The following is a 25,854-nucleotide window of genomic DNA, read 5'->3' on the forward strand; positions in this document are numbered from 1 at the left end:
GACAGCCACAGCTGAGCTCTTCTATTACACGAAAAAAAACACCTTTCAAAAATTGCTACTGCCAAGGTAATGTCAAACGCCAGCAGACTTGCTACAAGCACAAAAAGCACACTAAATTACATTCCAGACATGCTAGCCTTGGCATTGAAATTGCGGCGATTGAAGGTCATGGTGGCTGAAGCTATTTGAATAAAAATGAAAGCAAATTATATTAAAAGACACAGCGGACACAATGATTCACCGAGACGCAAACAGAATGAGAATGATTAAAGGTCTGATGAGTTATGAAACGGCAGCTAAAGAGCGAGGCAGACGAAAACAGAAGTTTGGGTTTCTTTAATGAGACATCACACAACAAAAGACGAGACAAAAGTTCAAAAAGAGAAAACCCTCCCCAAGTGGAATTTTGCAGAATGAGAGGGAGGATGACAGGCAGCCCGAAAAGGTGAACACAGACAAAGAAAAGAAGTTATGTTCAGAGAGTGATAAAATAGCAGCAAACAATACAAAACAAAAGAGAGTTTGAAAGAACCGGGGAGAGATCCTTATCTTCTGCATGCTATAAGCAGCAATGTGTGTTTTAGTGCAGTTGAATGTGGTGTGACGGGGCCTGAGGAAGCACTGCAGACAGGACTGTAAAAGTCAGCCGGACACGTGGGGTCTACTGAGACGGCCCCTGATAGCCATCGTGACCTCGGTCCCCGAAATGCAAGACGGCGCGACAAAAGGACCCCACTTCACAAACATTTTACGACACATCAGATCGTAAAATGCAGAGAAAGCCAGATACCAGAGAGGTAGTAATAAATCAACAATCTCATATCCACTGCCTAATCCATTTATTTGACTGTGCTAAGCGTGGAGAACCCAGAGTATGAGGGATTGTAAAGTCATTGAGAGAAGTGATGAGTTTACAGTGCTAGCTGATGACTGAGGACTCCCGTTGGCTTATATTAGGGAGATACAGCAAAACTGAGCCTTACTCAGCCATAACTGGACTCACAGGGAATTGAACATAACATGGTTGGCTGTAGTGTGTAAAGGAAATGACCCCAGACAATGGGGAGACAGTATAGCGCATGGCTTGCATCCATACGCTCTTCTGGCAATGTTAATCACTGATGTATGGTTCCCTTTGAGAAAAATGTTTGCACCAAGACATAAATATATCAAAATCAATGCTGACTAATACATTCAGCATCTGCTGTTGATTGAATAAAAATAGACTTCATATTGGACTGATGGTGAATATATGACAGTTGGAGGTATGAAAAAGAGATACTGAGGATTAGGAAGACTAAGTCTCCCTTTTTATTGAATACAACCTAATGGCTGCAGTCAAAAACTAGACAAGCTGAATAAAAATCACAACCTCCCAGTGCTAGAACATTACTTTTCAGAGCAGTCACCAGTGACAGAAAGATTAGGTAAATTAGGTCAGTGATTCAGAGTGGGGTCTGTGGCACTCTGCCAGAGGGTCTGTGAAAAAGTTTTACATATTCATTCATTTAAATTATCATGATTTTATACTTCAACGAATAATGTTTAATATTTTTTTTATATATATAATAGTTCAGATATTACGGTACAATCTAACAAATCTATAATGAATCTGCAAATATGTTGAACACATCTTTGTCTAATATCTTTGTAATACATTTCTCTTGTGTTGTTGTTTTTTTCAAATTTTTTTCCACATAACTAAAAAATAGGCTATGTCAAATTACTCCAAAGGACATATCGTTCGCTGTCGGACAGAAACCTTATATCTCCATATTTCGTCATTTTATTTGTTTTCATTTCCCCTTATGTCTGTCTGTGGATTACTGAAATATTCAAACAGTGACAAAGCAATTTTGTCTGAGGTAAATAGCTCAATTAAATAGTTTCAAATTAGCCTTTTCTCATTTCCTGAAAAACAACAGCTTTGGACATACAAAGTGTTCACTGACCGCGACAATATATGAGGGGGTCCCCGCTATATTCTTTATCTTATAAGGGGTCCTTGGCTGAAAAAAGATTAAGAACCTCTGAATTAGGTAATTCAGTAACTGACCACCTGTTTCAGATAGAAATCAAGAACTAAATGGGATACTTGAACATTGCATTCAGTCGAGCTTTATTTCCAAAATCTATAAAGTGTACATCATTTCCTTTAGCCATAATCTGAATAGCATTTAGATTACATATTTAGTCAGATATCAACCAAACATTAAGGATGTTAAAAATGAATTGAAGCGGCCTTTTAGCGTAATCAATTCAAAACAGGACTTTTCACATGCAATCTATGGTGTAACGTCACAGTTATTGTTGTTATATGATGTGCTCATGTGCAATAATTAGTTTATAATCTTGTTTATAATCCTGCTGTGTGAATTCTGTAACCCAAAGCAACCAAACATGAATACCCTGCAGAGTGGACGTGACAGGGCAGAGCAACAGAAGGGCCAAATTGCAGAAAAGAGTCAGAAAAAGCATCTATTGACCCACCTGTTCTGCTGATTGTGTATTCTTCATTCTTTTCAGCAAACAAGCTCAAACTGAAAAAACATTTGAACGTATTTGCTCAGTGTAAGATGGGCCAGAAAAGACGGCATGCTGACGAAATGAAAGGCCTAATAACCGTTTCACCTTAACCTTTTTTTCTCCGCCCTCTGCTGGGGAGTTTGCGGTTACATTGTTGAGGCTCTGACAACTAAAGTGTCTTTAAATAGGATTATCAGACCCACTAATCGCATGGAGGTTTGCTGTGTCACGTTCCAAGCACTCAATCATCTCCCATTTTTTAACCTCCCTGTTTTATTGGGAACATATCTATTTCTCAGCCAGGCTTAAAGATCTGTCAGCACCACGTGGGGGCAGCCATTTTGAGAAGTTAATTGGCTTCCTCTATCTTTCTGAAGCCGCAGGGAGGATGTACCTGAGCTACGCTTTTTTTTTTTACCATTTATAATCAGAGGCTTAAAGGCATCAGAAAGGTAAATTTAGTACAAAGGGAACGTGTTTAACAATCCCTGCTCGTCTTTCTAAAAGACAAGAAAGGTGTTATCACGAGGAACTAGTTTGAGTTAAAGACTATCTCTGCCAGCGCTGAAATCTGCAAGCAGGGCAGCGCAGGCTTCATATCTAACGTTTATTTCTTTGATTTGGCGTGCAGAGGAGAGATGGAATGAAAATGAGGGAAGAGAGGAGGAAGTTAAAAACAGAGAGGCTGCTGGAGGTTGGAAGACTTCAGAGCCCATATCTCTGACATTATAATTGATGCGGCTCCAGTACATCTGCAGCACTGTGGAAAATAACTTCTGGCACGCTGTTGGAATGGGTATATACTACTTGACAGGGGTGTAGAATTAATGTAACGCTTTAAGTTCTGTTGAGTTTTAACACCTTTTTAGATTTAAATAAACCTTTATGGCATACATGGTATATCATAGTAAGTATTCGTATAGGTATTTCTCTTGATAGCAGTTCAAAGTCAAGGTTACCACACATTTTAGGATACTGATGCATCGCTGACCAGATTTATAGTTACCTTTCGTTCCAGGCTGCCGGTGCCAGCGCTTGTGTTTGGTTTGTGCTTGTGCTTTTGGAAGCCAACAGTTGTGGACCAGCGGGTTGGGTTCTTTCTGGACGGTTCCTCTGGACCACCCGGGATTTCCCCCGTAGGAAGGCCGGCCAGGGAGGGATCACTGGTGCGACGGACATGGAGAGGCATGTCTGAAAGATAGGGGACACAGAGAGGGAAGGAGAGTTAAAGCAACATAAAACCACTTGCTCATTTATTGATATATTGAGCAGATCACTTTCCACCTCAGTGTTTAAACTGTGGCACATTTCTGGGGCCACTGTTCTGTCTGTTAACCATAAGACCCCTACAGTACCTCCTCGACTACACTTTATGTCCGCTGAGACAAGGGAAGTGGTGATTATAAATACTTGTTTCCATAGAAGGTCTATTGAGCCCAAAAGGAAACATTGTACAACTCAACTATTTGGTTTGGCTTGGCTTGAGTCCTGCAACAGTGACATACATTTACTGTAGCTATACTTTTAGCTGGAAAATTACCCAGACAGCATTACAAAAAAATGTAAATATGAGAGAAAATGATGTATGTGAAAAATTATCCAACTTTTTCTAGGTCTAGCCACCCTTAAAAATAATAATTACAATCGTAATTGCAGCAAAATTGCTCATATATCATGATCTGACTCTCAAGATAAGGGTCATTCTTACATACTGCACTACCGACTGAAACTTATGGTTTTGGAAAGTTCCCCCCTTGAAACTGGGTCTTACAACCAAAATGACGCCAGCCATCAAACATCTCCAAGAAACTGCACAGGAAACACTGGACCATGTTACAGCTGCCACTTCGACCTGCAACTAAAACTTGGTATACAGTCCTCATATGTGATCAGAGCTGCCAAAACAAGTAGAGGGAATGAAGTTGCTCTTCACTTCACACTCCAGCTAAAACATTCACTGAGAAATCCCGCTGATGTCTGTTACACTGTAAGTATATCCGTGAACTGCGGTATGAATCATCTGGATTTTCCCAAAAGGCCATATGGATTTGTTTATGACGTTACACCCATAATTATGCAAATAGTTGGGTAACCACCTGTCATCCATCGGCGGATCATGGCAGCGAGCATATGCCGGTGCTAAGCTTCCATCTGATACACCAGAGACACGTCTTAGTGGTGGAAGCGACGCATTTTAATCACGACTTGCGCTGTGCTGCCACTCGTGCATATTTAACACTGTGACAAGAGCGGGGAGATTCGAATGCTACTGTAAGGGTTATTTGCGACCGCCTGCAAGGTAGCCCGGAATAAGTGACTGATTCCCCCGAAAATAAAAGTGAGATCAATTGAGATTTGTTGGTGCCTTTATATTCCAGACAGAAAAATCACACCCTAGCTTTCAATATTTTGTCAAACACTAATCTTTTCAAGAAGCATCTCTCTTGACTTCAGTGATTGACACCCATTCTCCCATGTCCTTCACCAATAAACTACTGTTAAATGTAGTGAAAGTATTCCAACAAGCATGTGTATTGAGTGAGTGTGGATTGCTAAGTGCTGTTGTGTGCCCAATTCTATCCTTGACACTGAAATAAAGAGTAAGGAAGGAGAGAGGTAAAGATGTTTTTATCATGTGAGCATATTAGAGCAGGTGAATTACAGGTAAATGAATCACATTTGATGTTAAGTGTAAAGGATAAATATTGCTGGTCATTAAAACAAAAACTTCTTATTGTTGCCGACTTTACTGCTGGGTTTGGCAATGTTTCAATCTCACTATCAAAACGCACAGTATGGCTTATGGCAATGCAGTAACATTTGCACCATTATCCTATTTTAGTCAAAAAGATCTGTTGTCACAGTGTGTCCGACAGCACAGCCCCCTCCTTCCACTAAGAGCAAGGGATTTCATATGTAAATGACTATGTGACGACATCTGGAAACTAGGAACTTTCTCTGCAACCAAAAAGTCGAGAAACTACTTCTTCTAAGTAACTTGAGTTAATAAAACACAATTTGTCATGAGGAAATCATTGCTGCAGGTCAAGTTCTCATACAGTGGAAAAAAAACACTTTCAAAGTAGCTTTCCCAAAACTCTTTTCGAAGTTTGAGCTTCCTCCTAACCAAACCACTCTGCTGACAGACCATGCCAACAAAACTCACCAGCAGCTTTTAATATAGTCTGTATTCCTCTGTTACAAATGTGTTTCATTTATTTTGGCCATTGTCTGTAGGCTTCCTAGAAGGAGGTTGGGAATTGAGTAAAGAAACCACAGCTAGCAGCCAGACGGCCAGTCATAGTGTGTTTACTCTTAAATTAGATGGAAGATTCAATAATGGCATTTAATAGACTTTGCCCCCTCTCGGTAATGGCTGGTTCATGTCCAGTTCAGGGCTCTAATGACGTTCACCTCAGACAGCGGGGGTAATTAAAGTCCGGTATTATCCTACATGACAGGCTTAGAAATGACACACACACAAATACAGAAAGACAGGGAGTGAGAGTGAGATCCACAGAGACTGGGAAAAACTGAGAGGATAAACAGGAATTAAATGACACAAATTAAAGGATTAAAAAACAGATGCTTGGAGATTGTATAAATCGGAAAATTCACATCAAATCTCAATACTGCGTTTTCTACCTCAGAATGAGTTTTTTTTTTATTTAAGAATGTTTTAATAAAGGTTTGATTTTTGTGTATCTGTGTGTGTAGGCACAAAGTTAGACAAGACACTTTTAATTAAAAACCTTGGTAAATTTCCCAGAATACCTCAAGACTCAGCTCTTTCTTGACAGTTATCTGGGTCTTTTGAAACCATGACTACATCCTTCTTGCTTTATGAAACGTGATTGTTTTCACATGATAACAGACTAAAATGTCCATTGTTAGGGACTAATATTTATTTGTATCATTTAAATCCATGCTTTTTCCCAACATTTACACCAAATAACGGAATCAAATGCAGCTAAACTTGGGAATTTCTACAAGAGATGCAGCTTTACATCAAGTGTTAATAGATGTTATGGTCTAGAACAGAGATATTCAAAAGGGGGTCCGGGACCCCCCAGGGGACACTCAGATTTACTGCAGGGGGGCCACCAAATTATTAATTTTTTGAAAGTTTTTTCTAAATTTTAACATGAATCTAACATATTATTAGCAAATATACAGTAAATCAGCCTATTTGTGAAAAACCGTGATGATAGGCTACTAGAAGGTAGTCACTAAGGAAGCCATCCACAGATCCAGTTAATCCTAAGGATTCACAGTGCCACATGTATGGTTAATATTAAAACCTTATTTATAAAATCATGCCAACAATTCTTAATTGAATTAGTCAGTATTCTATGCACTAAAAATGTATGTAGAAAGGCTTTAGGCCAACCTACATGTTATTGTAGGCCCAGTTTAATATGCAACTCAATTTTATACAATATACAGTATGTAGTAGGGGGTCCCTGTTCCGTCTGTATTTCAGATAGGGGTCCTTTGTTTAAAAAACGTTGAAGACCCATGGGCTAGAAGATGTCATTTAATGTTTAATTCATTAGAAACTAGATGAGGCAAATCTTTTTTCCAATTTTATGAGAACATCTCATTGTTCATGCCTTCCCTTGCAGATTACACAACCGACACAACAGATTTAGATAAGCGTGAGTGAGATATATAAAGGATTTACTTTGTGTGACCTTCTTTGCACTGCAGATCTATGATTACACATCAACTAATAATGTGTGGTTATTTTACAATGCCACTGGCATTTGAACATTAACAAGAATAGCATATTCCAATTTAATGAGGTCTTCTATTTAATAAAATGCTGATCCATCACGGGTAGAAATCCCTACAGATTAACATATGATAAAAAAACAGAGATGTTATGGAGTGTGTGCTTGTTTGTGTGTACACAGTTTAGAAGGTCACAATATGAAGATTCTCTCCCCTCTCCGTTCTCCCTGACCAATTTTCCTCTATTTAATTTGTGATGGGATTATCCTGGCAGTCCGAAGGGTTTGGTTGGTCCCACGTTTAATAACCCGCGCAGCCAATTCAGACCGAGCCAGCCATCGATCCAGGCTGAAGGGGAGCGAGACCATTTGGGGGGGTAGGGGGTAATAAAACGAGGCCCTAATCCAGCCCCTGTAGTGAGGGATTATGGACAGGGCGCAGGGTCATAGAGATGTACACACACCACAATTCACCACAGGGAGAGGGCAGACTCTCCAGGGGCTACCACCTCGTATTGCTTTGTCCTCTATTTATCTTTCACACCTACCTTGCTTGGAGGAGAAATATATTAGCTTGAATGAACCACTGTTGATAAAAGCATTGCTATACATACACAGCACTTGAGTCAATATTAAAGTCATTTAGTTTAGTATTAGATTGAAGAATTTGAAAATCTAAATGCCGTAAGGTTACTCAACTCAATTCTGGACCTACAGTGTGAGCTCAGCTATTGAGTTATATATTGTTTGAAATGGGAAGGAATACATTTTTAGTACGGGTGGTGGGCCTTGCTTTAATCACAACAGTATGTGCCCGACTGCCAAAAAGCCCTGACATATGCCATCATAAAAAAAAATATAGCCATATATGACGTAAGAAGTTTTAGAACAATATACTGGACTCATTATTGTGAAGTTCAGGATGTTCCACTGTTCATTCAAAAGGCATCACACAAAGCCAGATGCCATTTCAGTTTTTGCAGCAAATATTAGAAAAAACATCAAATAAGAATCAATTTTAATATATATAACAGTCCTTCCAGAAAAATGGGGAGATTTTTTGTGATTGTTGCGGGCAAAAATCCTTGATTATGAGGCACGTTTTCTTAAAAAATGCAATGGAATATGCAAGATATTTATGCAATTTTATGCGATGAAATTGCGGGAACTTGCAAAAATTGCGGTTTGATGAAAAAGAGAAAAAAAAAGTGATTCCCCCAACACCCTGCTTTTCGATGATGTTCACATCGCATAATTATGTCACTTCATAACGCTCCCATGGCAGCAGAGGAAAATGGCTGCTCTTGTGTGAAGTAAACGCAACATTTTTCAACTTTCTGCTAAGATATATGTGACTTTTTTGCAACGAAAATGCGGGGATCATAAAATCATGCAAGCCCCGCATATCTTGCGCGGAAATTTATGCGGCGAAAGTGCGGCGTATTTGAAAAAATGTGGCCCCCGCATAAATATGCGGACTTTGGCTGATTATGCATTGAATTATGCAATCGCATAATCACATTTTTCTGGAGGGACTGATATAATAATTTTTATTAAATAATTACAAAAATGATGACACCAATGATAGCCAAGTCAGTGGTGTGTGTTGGTCCAATCGAGTGCAGGAATAGTTTGTGTTGTTGCAAGCGATAACAATCATCTATTGTCAACTTCAACATAAATACTGCTTGCTTTGATTATAACCAACAGCACGTGCCCTCTTTACTGGCAAAAAGAACCAGCATCAGCATTATGAAAATAAATTCATGAATAACTTGGGTTGACAAGAAAAAAGTTTAGTGAACTCTTTATACGGAGAAAATTTCAGTGGGAATGCAAATGTGTATTTAAGATGTTACAGATATGAAATGAAAGATGAATTAGTATTTGCATGGTCTATTTTTTGACCAAATATTTATTGAGACACTAATTTTAGTTGAAAGATTGAACACCCTCCAATTCTGTCCAGATTTGAAAACCCAAAGCAAACGTTAATGACAGCCCACCAATTGGCGTGTTGTTCCAATCAGGAGAGGAAAGGGTTAATGTTGTTGTCCACTTTAAATAACGTCTATCTCAAGCAAGTGACTTGTCAGATTATACATCATAGGAAACGCCATCATTTATCCCTGACAATATGCTGTTCCTCTTAATAAACAAGGGCGTGTTTGAGGACACCCACCGCTGTTCATTTTGAGCCCTTTGAGGTCTTGTTGATGCTTTTGTGTTGTCTGTGTGTATTTGTAGCTCTAGATGATGTTATAATGCAAAAGGACCTTTCCACTTTGAGCTGATGGCAAGTGACATGCTTAACATACACGTTTAACTGCCTGGTGTTAGAAGTGAGGAAGTCACTGGGATGAATGCTACAATGTCCCAGAAGAGTATTCTGTACCTTCCTAAGTATTATTGACTGGTTGGTTGGGATTAATGTACAAAGACAACCTATTCATTTTCTGCAGTTTAAACAAGGTGTAAAAATGTCAAAAACCTTGCCCACAAAAACACACCACTAAAAAAACTATACTTTTTACACAGCCATCTCTGTAGTTAGTCATAAACAACATTGACCTGCAGTACAGTTACATCTACCTCACTTCACTTTCCCACTTTTCCCTCAAGTGGCTCCAATAACGCAGCAAAATAAACTTCTAACTTAGTGGTGAAAGAGATGGGGGTCAGCTCTAATGTATTAGCTGTGGACGTTTCCAATCACTGAAATGGCCCAAAGTAAAAATAGAGGGTCCTTATTATACCTGGAGAGGAGGGAGTGGTCCTTCCTCCTGACTGGCTGCCAACTCAACGTAATGGAGCTAATGCTTCAGCATACTGATAAGGTTATATAGAGGACACGCTAAGGAGGGACTGTGTGTCTGTATGTGTCTTTTATGCTTGTTCTCTCCGATTTTCATTCTTATGATGACCAAAATGACCTCACAGGGATAGAAAAAATTGCAGAAAGAAATCATGTGAGCACATTCTGCCACTCATCACGTCTACAGGAGATTATTTTAGAATTAGACCAAGGAGTTAGGCTTTGACTTGGGTATTAACATTATTGTAAAGTGATGTATTCTTGCATTTTCAGAGATGTTTTGTTTTCCACTTAATGCCAAGAGGATGGTTAAGAACTGGCTCCTGGTTAGCCAAAATTACTTTAAAGCTTAAGTGCGTAACTTTTTGACATTAATGAACGTTTGTTACATTCAAGCCATTGCCAAATGAGTTGCTACAAAGCTAATTAAGACTATCAGCTCCACACGACTCTCTCTGGATTTCTCAGTATGGCTATGTTCACAAGATTGTGGCGTCTGGCGACTTTCACGCGCAGAAGCTCAAGTGAAGATAATGACCTCTTCTGAAGAGTCCATCATCTTTTTTTAATCCTCCGTGTCCTTCTTGGCTACTAGCAACTGTGTGGAGGAGGAGGGGTGGGGGCGGTGCGCGATCACAGAAAGCTTGTATCATGTGAACGCGCCGACAGTGTTGTTGTTACTACTTAGAATTCCTCATAGGGGAGACAGAAACTACACACTATAGCTTTAAATACAAGCACAGAGGAAATCAAACCAAGTACAGGGGAAACTAACATGTTTAACACTGTTTAAAAATACATCAGGTTTCAGAGTCTTATCCTCGGGATTAAAGAACTTCTTTCTAGTCCCACCATTTTAGTCCTGACATTTAACAATCATGCAAGGAGATATCCCCTGCAGAGGAGTAAAGTAATCTCTCCTCCACACAGAAAAACCTCTATGATTAAGAATTCAGTGTTGTAGTTGATTCTTACTTTTTCTTCACTGGAACACCATTTGCTCCAGTATCACTGATTTCATTGATCCCTGAAAGCAACAAGCTGAAGCCTGTTCAATTGAGAAGGCCAAAATGTCTAGGAGAATCAAGAAATCTTTAACCTAAAGGTCTCTGTGATTTGAAATGTTCAAGGTTGCAGCGGGTGTTTGTCATCAGCTGTCAAATGAAAAACACCTACTATGACATCACTCATTGGGGTGTGGCCATGAGTGCAACATACCTGGGAGTTTGACACAAAGAGCAGTGCAACAGCACTTTGTTTTCATATGTGCCTCTGTGTGGTTTTACCCTGATCAAATTTATGAGAGATTGGTTTAGGAAAAGAAGGTACACTAATACATTAAAACTTAGTCACATCACAGATGCTATAATGTATCCAATGTTGGAATTTTCCTGTACAGTAAGATGTGGGTGAGAGGTTATGGAATAAATAAATGCAGGAACTATCAGCCGATCAGGGATGAAAGCTGGCTGGTGGATGAACTGGGTATTTTCTCTTGGGGCCCTCTGGCCCTGGCGTATGCCGAGTCCATGCTTTCACATCGAACTGATTTAAATATAAATGCCAAGCAACCATGGCTTAATGAAATGTCTAAAAGCCGTTTTTTTTCTTGGGCTACGTTGAATACTTCCAGCCAAAACAAGTTCAATGTCTGAATAAATTATGGCACTGAGCCATTTTAACTCTCTTCTCCAACCACGGACTACATATTGATGTCCCTTGTGTGCGGTGAAGGGGATTTCCACTGAATACACCCTGACCTTATTCATCCACGGGGGGACAAAAAAATCCATTTTTGGGGCGAGCAAGACAGTTCTGGAGTGGTGGGAACCAGGACTGTGGAGAAAGAGATGAAACATGTAGAAGAGTGAGCCAAACGGGGTCAAGAACACCACTCAGAGTACTTCTGTGATGTGTTTAGCAAACTATGTAATGTCAGACTGAGACGAGACAAACTTTGAATAAACATGTTGGCCTTTACCAGGAACGTCCATTCGATAGATGAATGGATGGAAAAGCACTTTAAAGCAAAGGGGCAGTTATGAAAACAAAAACCCTATTTAACTTTAGAGCTAAGTGCCCAACTGTCTATATATTTTTTGTGTGTGTGTGTGTGTGTGTGTGTGTGTGTGTGTGTGTGTGTGTGTGTGTGTGTGTGTGTGTGTGTGTGTGTGTGTGTGTGTGTGTGTGTGTGTGTGTGTGTGAGATGACTTTTTTTGTTTTGGCTTTCATGTGCATCCTAATTCATTTTTACATTTTTGTGTGTTTTTTTATTTTATTAAATCAAATCCTCCGTGAAAGATGTAAGCATATTGTAGCTTCTTCTGACACATAGTCAATGTCCGCCCCCCTCTTTCATTTTCACTGTACACCCAAACCTCAAAGACAGACTCAGTCAAAACACTTAAAGTCTGTCATGTGTCTATATGTAATACAAAATCCAAACATATGTTGCTAGTTTGGCAACTTTGTATTTACCGGTGCACCACTCAGCTTGTTCATGCACAAATGGACATGTTTGTAGAGAAATCAAAACAAGCCCTGGCTCTTTGTGCTCCATGCTGTTTACAGGTTCTTCACAAAGCAAACTGGCCTACAATTTCACTTGACTGGCCTCAGTATGAAAGAATCTTCACCTCGTCTAATGGTGATAGAACTTATGCATCTCTGTGCAGTCCGACACCACTGTCTCTGTGCCAGAACTATATATCGGGGTCAGCACTTCAAAATGAAAATGTTTCGGACCAAGCCTCTGCAGTAATAGCGATCTCTTCAATCTTCTTCTGCCTTACTTATTTGGCATGAAGTGTAAAGCAATCTATAACATTCTTTTCTTTCAGAAAAAACCTTAATTCCTTATATGTCATTTTTGAATTTTTTATATTAAAGACGTTAAATAAGGACGTAAACATATACCCAGGAAGTTCTACTCACTTTGGAATCAGTCCCCGACTTAATGAAAAACTTCATCTGTCAATCATATTAGATTTGGTGTTGGATACAATGTCCCATCATAGTCCCTGAGTCAAACAATATAGCAGGAAAGAGCTGTATTCCCACAGGGTTGCTACGTCAACTGTCCTGTTTTCATTTGACGCAAGAAATACAGAAAGGCAGAGACTGAGGCTTTCCTCCTGTCAGGAAATATACAATACAGACTATTTACTGGAGAGAAAGAAGAGAAGATGTCAGACTTCCTGAAGTCCTCAGAGATGAGACCTCCAGCAGCAGACACCTAGACACTTCAACAACAATAACACAAGTGTGTGTGTGTGTGTGTGTGTGTGTGTGTGTGTGTGTGTGTGTGTGTGTGTGTGTGTGTGTGTGTGTGTGTGTGCGTAGCTCTCAGACGGTTTCCCCAGACAATGAAGATCTCAGAGAGGAGGGGAGGAGTGGAGTTCACTCCCCAAATCAAACCTGACTCATCTAGGTCGAGGCACTACTCATGCTGAGACAACAGAGAGCAACACAGCTAGTGTTTTTGTGTTTGCATGTGCGCACGTACTGTATGAATGTGTGCAAACACATGCACATGAGTGTGTTTATGGCTTTCATGTGCACATGCATCCTCATCTCTCATTTATCTGCGCTGATGAACAATTACATCAATACACATTTGGGGTCAGGTGATCATGCTTGATCTCTGGGCCAGACAAGTTCCTCTTGCACAAAAAGGTTTGGAGTTCAGATTTACTCCTTGTTTAAATCCAATGATTCTCAGGTTAAATGTACTGCTGTGTATGCAGTTTGATTTCTGTTCATGGTCTTTTGCACAATGTAGTTAAAATTGTATAAAAAAAAACCGGGATCAGCAGCCCAATTACAACGGCCCAACTCTATCTCGACTTAGACCAGACTCATGGAAAACCCCCTCCACACCCAGGCCCCCAGGGAGTTGCTAATCAACAAAGCAAACAGCCCTCAGTCGGCCCAGAAACAGGTCGGCAGCAGCACCTTCCATGTAAACACCATTTTGTGTGTTTCTCCATTAAGGCCGGTCCGGATGTACAGGCTCTGCAAGAAAAGGGGCCATAAATCTCACTCAGCCTGATATGTGGCCAAGTCGCTCACGATTAAAAATGCAGCTCTGAAAATGTCATGAGCCAGCCAGGAGGGCGAGAAGCTAGAGACACAGCCAAAGCTACCGGGCTTGATACGATTTAGGTATTCAGTTTGGTTGGCCAAACAAATTTAGACTTCTACAGTAAATATCCAAAACCTGACACTGATGAGATGAATAAAGACTTCACCCAAACTTCTGCTCGCCCATGTCTGAGTGTATTTAGAGTGGTTTCTGCACAAAAATAAAAGCGTCTGAGGGTAAACACTGAACACTTGAAAACTGAACACAACAGTCACAGCATGTTGCCCATCAGTAGCTACAATACACAACTGTGTGTATTGACCTTAAACTGTAGTATGCTTACACTTGTTTCACACATGTACTAGGAAGAGTTTTGATCTGTATGAGTGTGCATAGCATGCATTAAGATAGCACCCCACTGAGTTAGCATTGCAGTCCTATAACATGGTCATATTCACAATGGACCATTTCCGAAAAAAGGACTAAAATCGATGCAGCAGAACTGTCTTTCTTATGCCGCAGTCTTCTTTCTTGTCAAAGCCTGGTGCCTTCATTACCCACAATGCAACTTCGACAGCCGACAATTTGATTGGATAGCAAGGTGTGTTATGCTAGTAGCGGCTAATGTAGCCTCAAGCTCACGTTCATTTAATTCCACACCCCCACATTTTTTTCTTTTTCAAACTTGTAGTCTTCAGCCCCAAACTAGGCCGACAAAAGTGACATCACTTCTAATGCGTTTATACTATACTTTATACAACTTTTTTTGCAAATCAGTGGAGTTGCCATTTTAGTATTTATAATAATTTCAGTAATTATGAGAGATTACTATTACAAAAAGTGATATGGAGACAAGATGATTACTGAGACAACTACCAGCTTATATTTCCCAGTGGGCAACCATGCACAAAGAATTTGCTTCTTCTACGTCTAAACAAGCCTAAATTGTCACAGATTTAATTGTCACAGCCAAAGTGTGTGAGCTGAAACTGGAGGCTGCTGAGTGAGTGAATGAATTTCAGTTTCTGGCAGGTCAGACACAGCATCTGACGTATGGAGCTCATTTCACTGCAGCTTCCAGACAGCACGTACACAAAATCCATATCGCAAACATTTCAGCCACGAGAACAACTTCTTCCTCTGCTCTGAACAAAAACATCTTCACTTTCAGCTGCTCTTTTCAGCAAAGATGACTAATGCAAACTTCCACCAGACTCCCCAACTTTTGCTGGAGCCTTTGATGATTTATTGGGAAAAAGAGAAAGTTATTTGGTGTGTGAGATGAGAGGAGGGCTGCGTGAGGAGTGATATGGGCACTGGTGTGAGGCCTGTGTTGTTCAATGGACGGAGACATTTCTGGTTAACACTGAGTACATATGCTAATCTTGAAACAGCTCACACACACACACAAACACAATCTTATTTCTGCTCAGATACACACACTTACACAGCATGTATGAAGTCAGAGTAATTTACATGCAACAAGTCAAAGCATATCAGAGAGGCGTTCTTTCCATACTGCAGAGCAGAGCGACAAAGGCAAAAACTGAAGAAAAGAACTGTTTTAGAAGCAGTGAATCCAGGATGCTAAGAAACAGATGGTATTGCGATGTGCAGACTGTTTTGGATATCCATTGCTCTGATCAGTCACGCAGTATTATGAAAGCACATGAGGTTTTCATAGACATTAGAGGCAGGGGATGATGAGACGGAAGCAGGGGTTTTGAAAATCTAACTTTTCCTTGGTATGTACAGCACCCTTGGAAGGAATAACAGTAATTGGGCAACAAGGTGGCATAGTGTGTAGGGAGACTTGTCCTTGCTCTCACTAATAATGCCGATAATTACAGTAAGACACAAAATAATGTTCGTATAGTGGGAGAAAGTGCAAGTTCGATAGAGTCACAGGGTGGCTAAGAGGTTAAAGGTGCTACATAAAGCATGGTAACATCAAAAAGTCATTACTCAGTCCCTCCAGGATTTCACGATGTCACGATCGCAACAATTCGCGCGAATTCAACCAATCACCGTGAATTTGGTGCGACTCGCAATTTCGACCAATCACCGCAATTTTTCCGCAATTTTGACCAATAACCGGAGTTTCCCGCGACTTCAACCAATCCCAGCAGTCCCCCGTGCCAGACTTTGCGTCAGTATGTGACTCTGAGAGCCACTGACCAAGCGGGAGTGAGAACAGGTTGATGTAACACACGTACGTCGCCAAATTCATTTCCTTGTTTCTGATATGAAGACGAGACTGTCTGCTCTCTGCAGTGGGTGGGGCTGTTGCTCAGTTCCCCCCGCAACTGACGTGTGCACACACACACACACAGACACACACACACGGTGGATGCAGGAAAAACCAGAGATGAGACGTACACGATGACCTAAATTGAGGACAGCTACGCTCCTTATTGTTAGTGCAATGATAAGTTAAAGTCCAATAAGTCCTTTATCAAACCGTATGAATGTGTGTCCCAGGCCAGGATAGGAAATTAACTAACAATGTAAAGATCAACAAGCCACTGACACATATGTTCAAATTTGATTCATTCAATAAATTATTATTTTTTTGTTTTAAATCCACCAGCCATTTTCATATTATACCAATATTTGCAGAATCCTGAGCCTTTCTTGTAAGGTTACTAGGAAAACTCAGCCCAGAGTAGTTTTATTCTCCCTGAAACTAGTTTACTTTTACTTACAAAAAAATTGCAACTTTCTCTGTCTCCCGCAACTTCATTGCAACAAAAACACAAGAGACATCGTAACTTTTATCGCAATTTTTTTACAGAAGTTTATTTTTAAAAAAGGCTGCGAAATCCTGGAGGGACTGATAACTACAGTCACTCTACGATGCTTTTTAAATCATACACCACTAGGCTGGATTTCACAGAGATATAGGTGGATTGTGTCATGGCAACAAAAAGAAATTGCTTCACATGTCAAAACAGGGGAAAAGGGTGATGGTCTGTCAGTGACAAGTTTCCAAAGTGAATTGCATTTGTGAATGGAAGCAGTGAAATGTCTCAACCAAGGTTCAAAGTGTCAATTGCTCACGGCAATGGCACAACTTGACCAAACAGTAAGGTGTACAGAATGATGAAATATCCAAGTAACTTTTCAGCAATTGCAACAGCACTTGAAGTCCTGATCATGTGCTGTAAAGCATGAACTTTTGTGTCAAAGTTTCTTCTTTTGCAGTTGTCTGGACACACGTTAAAAAACGTTGAATGTATAAGGCTCTCTCAAATTGTGCCGTCATGCTAAGATGGAAGTTTGCTAACTTTTTCATTTCTTGACACATTTACATTCTCCCCCTTTGGACTTTTTATTTATCTGAAACCGCCAACCAAAGCACCGCGGCCCAAGTTTGTCTCACCTTAAGTTTAGGTGTATCTGTCGCACCAGTGCAGGCTCAGACCAGGGCTGTCTGACCCATGTTCAACCCTTCTTTTGTCAATTTAAATCAAGCCGTTCAACAAAGGGTTGTTCCCTGGTCAGATAAGACCTGGGTCACAACCCGGAAGCGATGAATTCCAATTACCTCATGTGTTGGAAATGGGCGAGGTGGTTCTTACTCATATTCAGTAAGCAGCTAATGTTGTCACATACTCCAGTCCAGCTGTAAACCACCAGAACTAGTATTGTTTTACATCCTGCGTACCTTGTGTGGTTTGGTTTGGGAAACAAAAAGCATTCTGAAATAAGGGTATAGAACTAGAAGAGTTGTTTGCTGACTGTAAACTAGTATTACTGTATACTTTCACAAACATCAGCCCCACAGTTTATAGTAAAACTAATTTAAATCAAACATTAAAAAAGGTTACTGTTAAAAAAACTACTTCCCGACAGGATACCCTTTAGAGCTGGGCAATATATCGATATTATACCGATATCGTGATATGAGACTAGATATCGTCTTAGATTTTGGATATCGTAATATTGTAATATGACATAAGTGTTGTCTTTTCCTGGTTTTAAAGGCTGCATTACAGTAAAGGGATGTCATTTTCTGAACTTACCAGACTGTTGTAACTGTTCTATTATTTGCTTTTACCCAATATCAAATGTCAAAAATATCGTGATATTTGATTTTCTCCATATCGCCCAGCCCTAATACCCTTTCTTCACACACTTTCTAAAAGAAGATCTAAAAACTGGTTTATCCCATTACCTATAGTACTGGAACTGCTGGTAAGATGGCAGCACTGATATCGCTTTCAATGATCAAAGAAAAACGTAGGCAAGGTTTCAACTGGTGTCTGAATCAAGGGCTATTCAGCGAGGTGTGAGCTTGCTGACAGCACAATTTGAACCCAGTCTCCATTTGAAGCGTGGATCATGTCATCACCCTGCCCTAAAATGAGGGGGCCAATATTTGAGCTGGGAACCTCCTGATCTGCAGTCAAATGCTCTACTACTGAGCGACACTCCCTGACATCACTCCCAAGCCTCACTAGGGAGATACAGCTAGTTGTGGTTGGGTTTGATCTCTGCTACTTGACTAAATTCCACATGACAAAGACAATTTGAAGCAGCAGGCTTTAGGAAGTGGGCAGGAAATTCAACTCCTCTTGTCAACCTGCATCTGCTCTGCTAGAACCAGACGCTGAAAACTAAACCAGCTCCAGGGTGATTTCCAAGTCCATGTATAGGGTTGAAAAGAGACGTTCCTTATGGAGATTAATAAATTGTTATTACTGTTAATACAAATGTGATGCCATGACAAAAACAATAATCTGCAACTGATCTGAGAAAATGAAAGAAAGACTTCTCACACAAGGTCTGACTATTAGGGAGTTTTCTGCAGTGGTGGAGTTAGTAATGTTTTCTCTTTTCATTCATGTGTTTCTGCTGCTTCCTGTAGGAGAATGAAAGCATCTCAACACATATTAATAATGTATAGTTTTAAATCTATGCCAAAAGGTAAGGAGCAGCTTTTTCGGCATGTCCAGACATTCCAGACCCAGAACTTCAGTCCGATATACCAACATGTGGTTTCTCAACATCTGCACGGGTAGCATAAGGGAAGTCTGCCGAGTAGTCACTGCACATTGTCAAATTAATTTGCCCGTAATGTTCAAATGGCTGACAGAAACCATTCCATGAGGAAAAAAAAACAATAAATCAAGCAAAGTATGCGAAAATGTTTTTGCTTTGATCAAAGCTGTGATTGTGAGCCAAAGTAAGTACTCTGAAAGTGATCATGGTTGCGGGAAGATGGTAATGTGGTAGGGGAGTGTTCTGGGATTTCCACAGAGCTTTGGAGTGCATTGTATCTTTTGGATCTGATGAGAAACAGAAAGGAGGAGAGTAGGGGGATGAGAGACATTCTGTAGCTGTGGCCAAGAGGATGCATTCATCTCTCTCTCTCTCTCTCTCTCTCTCTCTCTCTCTCTCTCTCTCTCTCTGTCTCTCTTATAAGCAAGCTAGGTTTTCATCATTGTTTATGAATACTTCAGAAACATTCATTGTGCGCGGCAAAAACAATCCTGTTTTGTGATTTTATCACACCCTCGCAGTGAGATTACCAACTGATACCAGTGACTTGTTTCAATCATTTTCTTGATGTCAATATTCTTGATATTTGTGAAATTATTTGTTGCTCCTTTCCTTCACTAACTAAAAATAATGTTTTAGGGAAAAAGGCAACGTTTCTTCAGCATGTCCACATATGTATATTTCTGTGTGAGTGTGCTCATTGGTGAACACCATACAGTCTATGGTGAACACATACGCCTTTAATAATGAAAACAATTAGCATGTACTTTCTTGCATGCACACAACCATGCTCCCATGTTGTTTACATGTATGCATTTGCATGTCTGAATGAATCACTGTCAGGCTGTGTTAGGTTGGTGTTGCATGTTTTTCCAGCCACACATGTGCCTGCACATGCCTCTGAGTGCTTCTCTCACATGTGCTTTGAAGCAGACAAACTTCACAGGTGACCTCCCTGTTGAAGACAATGAAAGAGCTCGGTGCAGGAGCGAGAGAGGGTGGGGGCCTCATACAAAGGGACTAATGAAGAGGGTGGAGGAGTCGATGGGGGTTGTTTGCAGGTCCACTGGGACGAGGAGCCTGGAGACAAAGAGATGCTAAACACTCCCGACCCTTTGAGGACTTGTCGTGCTGAGACCAGGAGGCTTTGCCCTCGGCTAATTTGACCCTCTTTTGACATGTCCTACACAATGTAAATGAACCACAGAGGCTGTCACAGGTTAATGAGAGAGACGGAGAGGGAAGAGACAGATTCTAAGTTTAAAACGTTTTGCTTTAGCATCACTGTACATTTATAGTTAAATCAAATCATTGAAACAATTTGAATTTGAAGAGACAGAAAACTTTGTTTGTTTTAGTGATGTGTTGAAAGATAAAGTCTAAACTAGTTTTCCTTTTTTACCTATTAGTGTTCTTTGTTTGAATGTTCTGCATTTTTATTTTTGTTGAGGAATACTTTTCAGGTTCATCACACATATTATATATATCCCACACTCTATATATTTTTGTATGTTTTTTAATTCAGATAAAGATGTATGCCAGTAAACTGATGATTGAAACTACAAGCAAGTTTGTCATGGTTGTTGTCCTTGCTTAGATGTAGGGAAGCTAAAAAAAATAAGTAGAAGAATTTGGAAGTGGAAAAGGTGGAGAAAAATAAGACCAGTTTAGGGATTCTCTTTCTGTTGAACACACCTCCGGTAGAGCTAAATTAGCAACTCTTTAAACTCAGCATTGGAGACAGAGAAACAGACAAGAGAGTAAATCAACGTGTTCATTAATGATACAAGGGACAACTAATGAAGACCTCACGCTCTGATTTGGTTTATTAAATTATTGTTTACATTTTGTCACTTGGCAGCAGAAGTGCTTTGTAATATTATTAGTGGCCACAAAGGGAGTAGCAACTCCATATCTACTCTTTCTTGGTAGATGACTCTGTCAACTCTGCAATTACATTTCCTGCTAACACTTCCTGTCTCTGTCTCATCCACAAGATTATCACTCAAAGTGGTGGCATTGTTAACAGGATTCATGGCAACACTATAAATATGTTAGCATTTACAAACTGGATAAACGAGCTGCACATTAAGAGTTATCTGAGGAATCAGAAGTGGACGACGATGCCATATTTAGTGACAGGCAGACACATAATTTGCTAAATGTCCTTCTGCTGAGTGTCTGAGATAACACCAGAGTCAGTGCAAACAAACTCTGGCTCCCTTCCCATGCTCCCTGTCACGGGGTTATGGCCAGCCACCATATGAGTCTATTTCTGCATGTCAGAAAGTGTAAACGGCTTTGTTTCCCCAATCAAGACCTCACTGCTCCCGTGTTGCTTTAAGTGTGACACAAGTGACCTGCAGAACTGATCGCAGCCCAGCTCAGGAAGTAATAAAGCAGTCAACACACACAAATACACACACAGACACAGACACACAGACACAGACACGCACGCACGCGCACACACACACACACACACGCGCACACACACACACACACACACACACACACACACACACACACACACACACACACACACACACACACACACACACACACACACACACACACACACAACTCCATGTGATTTAGCTGTCTAGCTATGGCTTTATTGGGATCCTGGCAGAAGTAATAATAGGAATAGTACTGGTCGCACATTCCCAGCGGTGCTGAGTAGTGACTTTTACCACTCCAAGCACTTCACACTTCATTACCAATACACTGTCTTTGCCATTTAACAGTACCAGCCGTTGCAATAATTAGCTATAATAAGCCCTGAAAGCTATTATGATAGTATGAGTGTTTTTATGACTAATATTCCCAGTGACTATGAACTGAACCCCCACTCCTTAGCAGTTTAAAGACCCACCCTGGGCACTCCCTCTCTCTCCCTCTACAAGCGTGAGTATGATTTAGAGTTGACATAACTAATAGCCTCTCCCAACTCAGGTAGAGGAAGGCAATTCAGAGTCTCACGAGGGCTGATGGGTTTAAAAAGTGCTTTCAGCTTGCTAATGATGAGCTTGCTATCCCAACATCCTCACTGCTGAGTGTGTACTCTACTCTGGAGCTATAGTTTGAGAGGTGTGATGCACAGTTTGAGTGGTTTTGGATTGTTGTTGAAGAACAGTTGAGTAGATCTATGAAGGGCCACCATGACATAAACACTTCCATACTCGCTCATATATCTACACTGGCAAAACGTGAGAATAATATTGCATATATATATATATATATATATATATATATATATCGTAATATAGCCATGTATAACATAGGGGAATGCATCAGTGAAAATAAAACAAGTAACTGGGCATTTTTTTTAATTTTGTTGAATCACAGCTAACTAAATAGTCATCTCTTGTTTGCTGAGAGGATAAGCCTGTCATGACGATGGATAGTGTCACGGCACTGCAGAGGAGGAAAGAGAAACCGAGAGTCCTAAAAAAAGGCTATGTCATCACCGCTTCCTGAAACCAAATATAAATGAGAGAAAGAAAAAGAAACAATGAGAAAATTTAAGCTCACCAGTTGAGAAATTGTGGCCCGTTTCTTGGCAATTCCATTGCCTGTAATGATAAAGCTCAGTGAGGAATGGAAGGTGTTTCTTCCATCTATTCTGCTCGGCAGTTTTGTTTTTGTATACACAAGCTCTACAGAGGTAGGTCGTAGGGAAGGGAGCTCAGTTGGTAGAGCAGGCGCACATATATGGAGGTTTACTCCTCGACGCAGCAGCCGCAGGTTCGACTCCGACCTGCGGCCCTTTGCTGCATGTCCTTCCCCCTCTCTCTCCCCTTTCATGTCTTCATCTGTCCTGTGAAAATAAAGGCCTAAAAATGCCAAAAAAAATAACCTTAAAAAAAAAAAAACGGGGCACGATAGCCAATACATATGTCCATACATGTGACAACACTGACACATATTTGCGTTTTTTGTACTATACATTTTACTGCCAAATTAAACAGAACCACCCATCAAGTGTGTGGTTATGTTTGGATTTTTATGGTGAAATGTTATGTTTGAAATGAAGTAACCCCAATATCCAGTTCAGTATTTTTTAAATGTCAAAGTTAACTTGATGTTGTATTACATACTGTACAATGAGGAATTTAAGTAAGCTACAAAACACTAGTACAGATGGACTGGAGTATGCCACAATGTTAGCGGTCTACTGAATATGAAGTGTAAAAATGTAGTCCTGGGCCTTGTCCCATGTACTTTAAAATTAAAGCTAAAATAGTTATAAAAAAAAAGAAAATGATAACATGTGCTAAGATTATAAAAACTTGAAAACTGAAAGGGAAAGGCAGTAGAAGGAGACAGACACAGCCTACGTGAGATGGGTTAACCATCAGACAGGACCAATCAGCAGATGCACACTGCCACCGTTATCAACTCTGTGATTCTTCAGATATCTAAGCCCTTAGATCGCACTGCATCACCTGCTCACTGCCGAAGTGAGAGATTGAAGAGGTAGTTCTGTACCAGAGAGAGTTAGAAAGAGAGGGCAGATGAGAATGATAAATATCAGTGCCTGCTATCAGACCTAGCTGCATGTGGTTCCAAACCTTAACCTGGTAGTTTATCTATAATTGGCAATCACTGCCTTTGGAAGTCACCCAAACCGACTGGGAGAGCCCACGATGGGGAGAGCCGTCCACTTCCTAAGCCTTAAATCTGAGATGAAAAATAAATTCTAGAGGAATACTTAGATACATTATCTCAGACATTAGTTTTTGTGCTTAAGAAAAACTAATGTCTCAATTGAGCAGCTTCATCTTTTTAAAATGTTTGGTGAGGCACTCACGCAATAAGGCTAACCTACATCACTACGTCACTATTTACACTTATTTTGTGTGTGGGTGTGTTGTCAGTGGCCACTGTGCCTCTCCACTTCTGTAGTGACTTTTATATGGCCTTGGCTGGCGGCAGGGAGCCTCTTTAGTGGCAGTCCACTAAGCCAAATTGATTAGATGAAGGCCCTCCTCTTCAAAAAGGTGTCCACACTCTCCTACCCCCACGAGCAATCTCTCTAATGGCCTCCCAGCAACCCTGTCACCACAGAGCTTCAAGGACCAAATGGGCGGAGATTCAAGGACCACAGGACCAGGTCAGTGGAGGAATGGACAACTCATCACCACATTGGTCTTCTTTAGGGATAGAAGCGCCAGAAAATGAGTTTGTCTTGGCTGGGGTTGAAATTTGTCAAAGTGGTCACGGTATACCTATCAAAATGACAAGAAATTTTAGTTTGATCTGTTCATCGTCAAGGGGTCAATAATGGATCATTGCAGTATCATTGCAATCACTGTGATCTTCTGTTAAGTGTTTTAAAGCCACTCCACATCAATGTCAGAGTAGTTTTAACCTCTGTCAATAGCACTCCAGCTTCTCCCATTTCCGGTGCAATTGCCTTTGAGCCTATAAAAACTAAATAATGTGAAGGAACAATTACATAAAAGTAGTAATCTATGAAAGTCAAGTTCAAGGAAGACAAACCAACCCATGCCAAAAACACTGTTTCTGTTGAATACCCCTTACACACGTATAAGTGTGTGTGATCACAGTGATCCTTGGGAATGCCCTTCGGGCCATGAAGAAAAAAACTTTATTATTTGTCACATACATTTGTACAGAGCAATGTAGTGAAATTCAATCTCTGAATTTAACCCATCGTAAGCATTAGGAGCGGTGGACACATACACACACAGCGTCCAGGGAGCAACTTGTGGTTCAGTGTCTTGCTCAAGGACACTTTGACATGTGGTCGGGGGAGGCTGGGATCAAACCGCCAATCTTGCGATTGAGGGGGGGACCCTGCCTGAGCTGTTTGGTCCGTTTTAACTGAACCCTGGAGCGTTTCGTTGGATAGTCAGGTTTGTTTGGGGTGGTGTAAAGGATCATTCCAACTCTGGTGCGGAAACAAACAACCAAACTCTGGTCCACTTAAAGGTGAGAACCCGATCCGACCCAAATGTATCAAGTGAACCAAAAAACAGGGCATTTACTAGCCCGCAATTTAAATTAATACAACGTTACACACAATGTACAGAGTTATATATGATTAAAGGGATGATAACTTTAAAATCTATAACTTACTATGACTATACATCGCTTGTTGTCTGTGTAACACATCATCATATTTCTCTCTTATCAGGGCCTGCCCTCTCCTTCACATCTTGGCAGCTGCTCATATTGTTTGCCTTCTTCTAACAAATTAGAAACACCAAAGCAAAACCAGAAAACCCAAGACCAAATACATTTGGTGTTGCTCCATTATTTCTGAGACCAGGAATGTCAGACAGGCCATTACTAGTAGAGTTATTCACTGGGCAAAGCTGACCTCCAATATTGTACTTCGATTCATTTCAGCCATACAGAGGTATTAAAAAAATCAGGCATTTGTTGCATCATTGCTGTCACCCAGGCAGTAACACAGGCAGAAATTACAATTAGTCAGGCCTAGCCCATCCAAGACCAATCATACTAAATAGGTTCTGATACACATAGGCTGATGTGTTGTAAGAACCTATGTTACTATAAATAGCCAATTACAACTACACTTGCCTGAATGTACCACAGTTTAATCATACAAGCATATATGCTACATCAGTGGCTCCCTATCTTGGGGCCGCAGCAACGCTAAATAATAATAAAAAAGAATGGTTCTGCTGCACTGCTAGCAAAGC

At 40.5% G+C, this 25,854-nt stretch overlaps 1 protein-coding gene across 9 annotated transcripts in view; it reads right to left on the bottom strand.

Moving 5' to 3' along the window:
* Window positions 1–25,854, bottom strand: part of LOC120552354 (partitioning defective 3 homolog) — a 382,624-nt gene that overhangs the window by 223,190 nt on the left and 133,580 nt on the right. For all 9 annotated transcript variants that reach the window (XM_039790356.1, XM_039790350.1, XM_039790354.1 and 6 more), the window contains exon 4: window positions 3,533–3,717. In XM_039790356.1, coding sequence (XP_039646290.1) covers window positions 3,533–3,717 — 185 coding nt within the window. The remainder of the gene's footprint in view (window positions 1–3,532; window positions 3,718–25,854) is intronic.

Source organism: Perca fluviatilis, chromosome 22 (assembly GCF_010015445.1).
Source record: "Perca fluviatilis chromosome 22, GENO_Pfluv_1.0, whole genome shotgun sequence".
Lineage (NCBI taxonomy): Eukaryota > Metazoa > Chordata > Actinopteri > Perciformes > Percidae > Perca > Perca fluviatilis.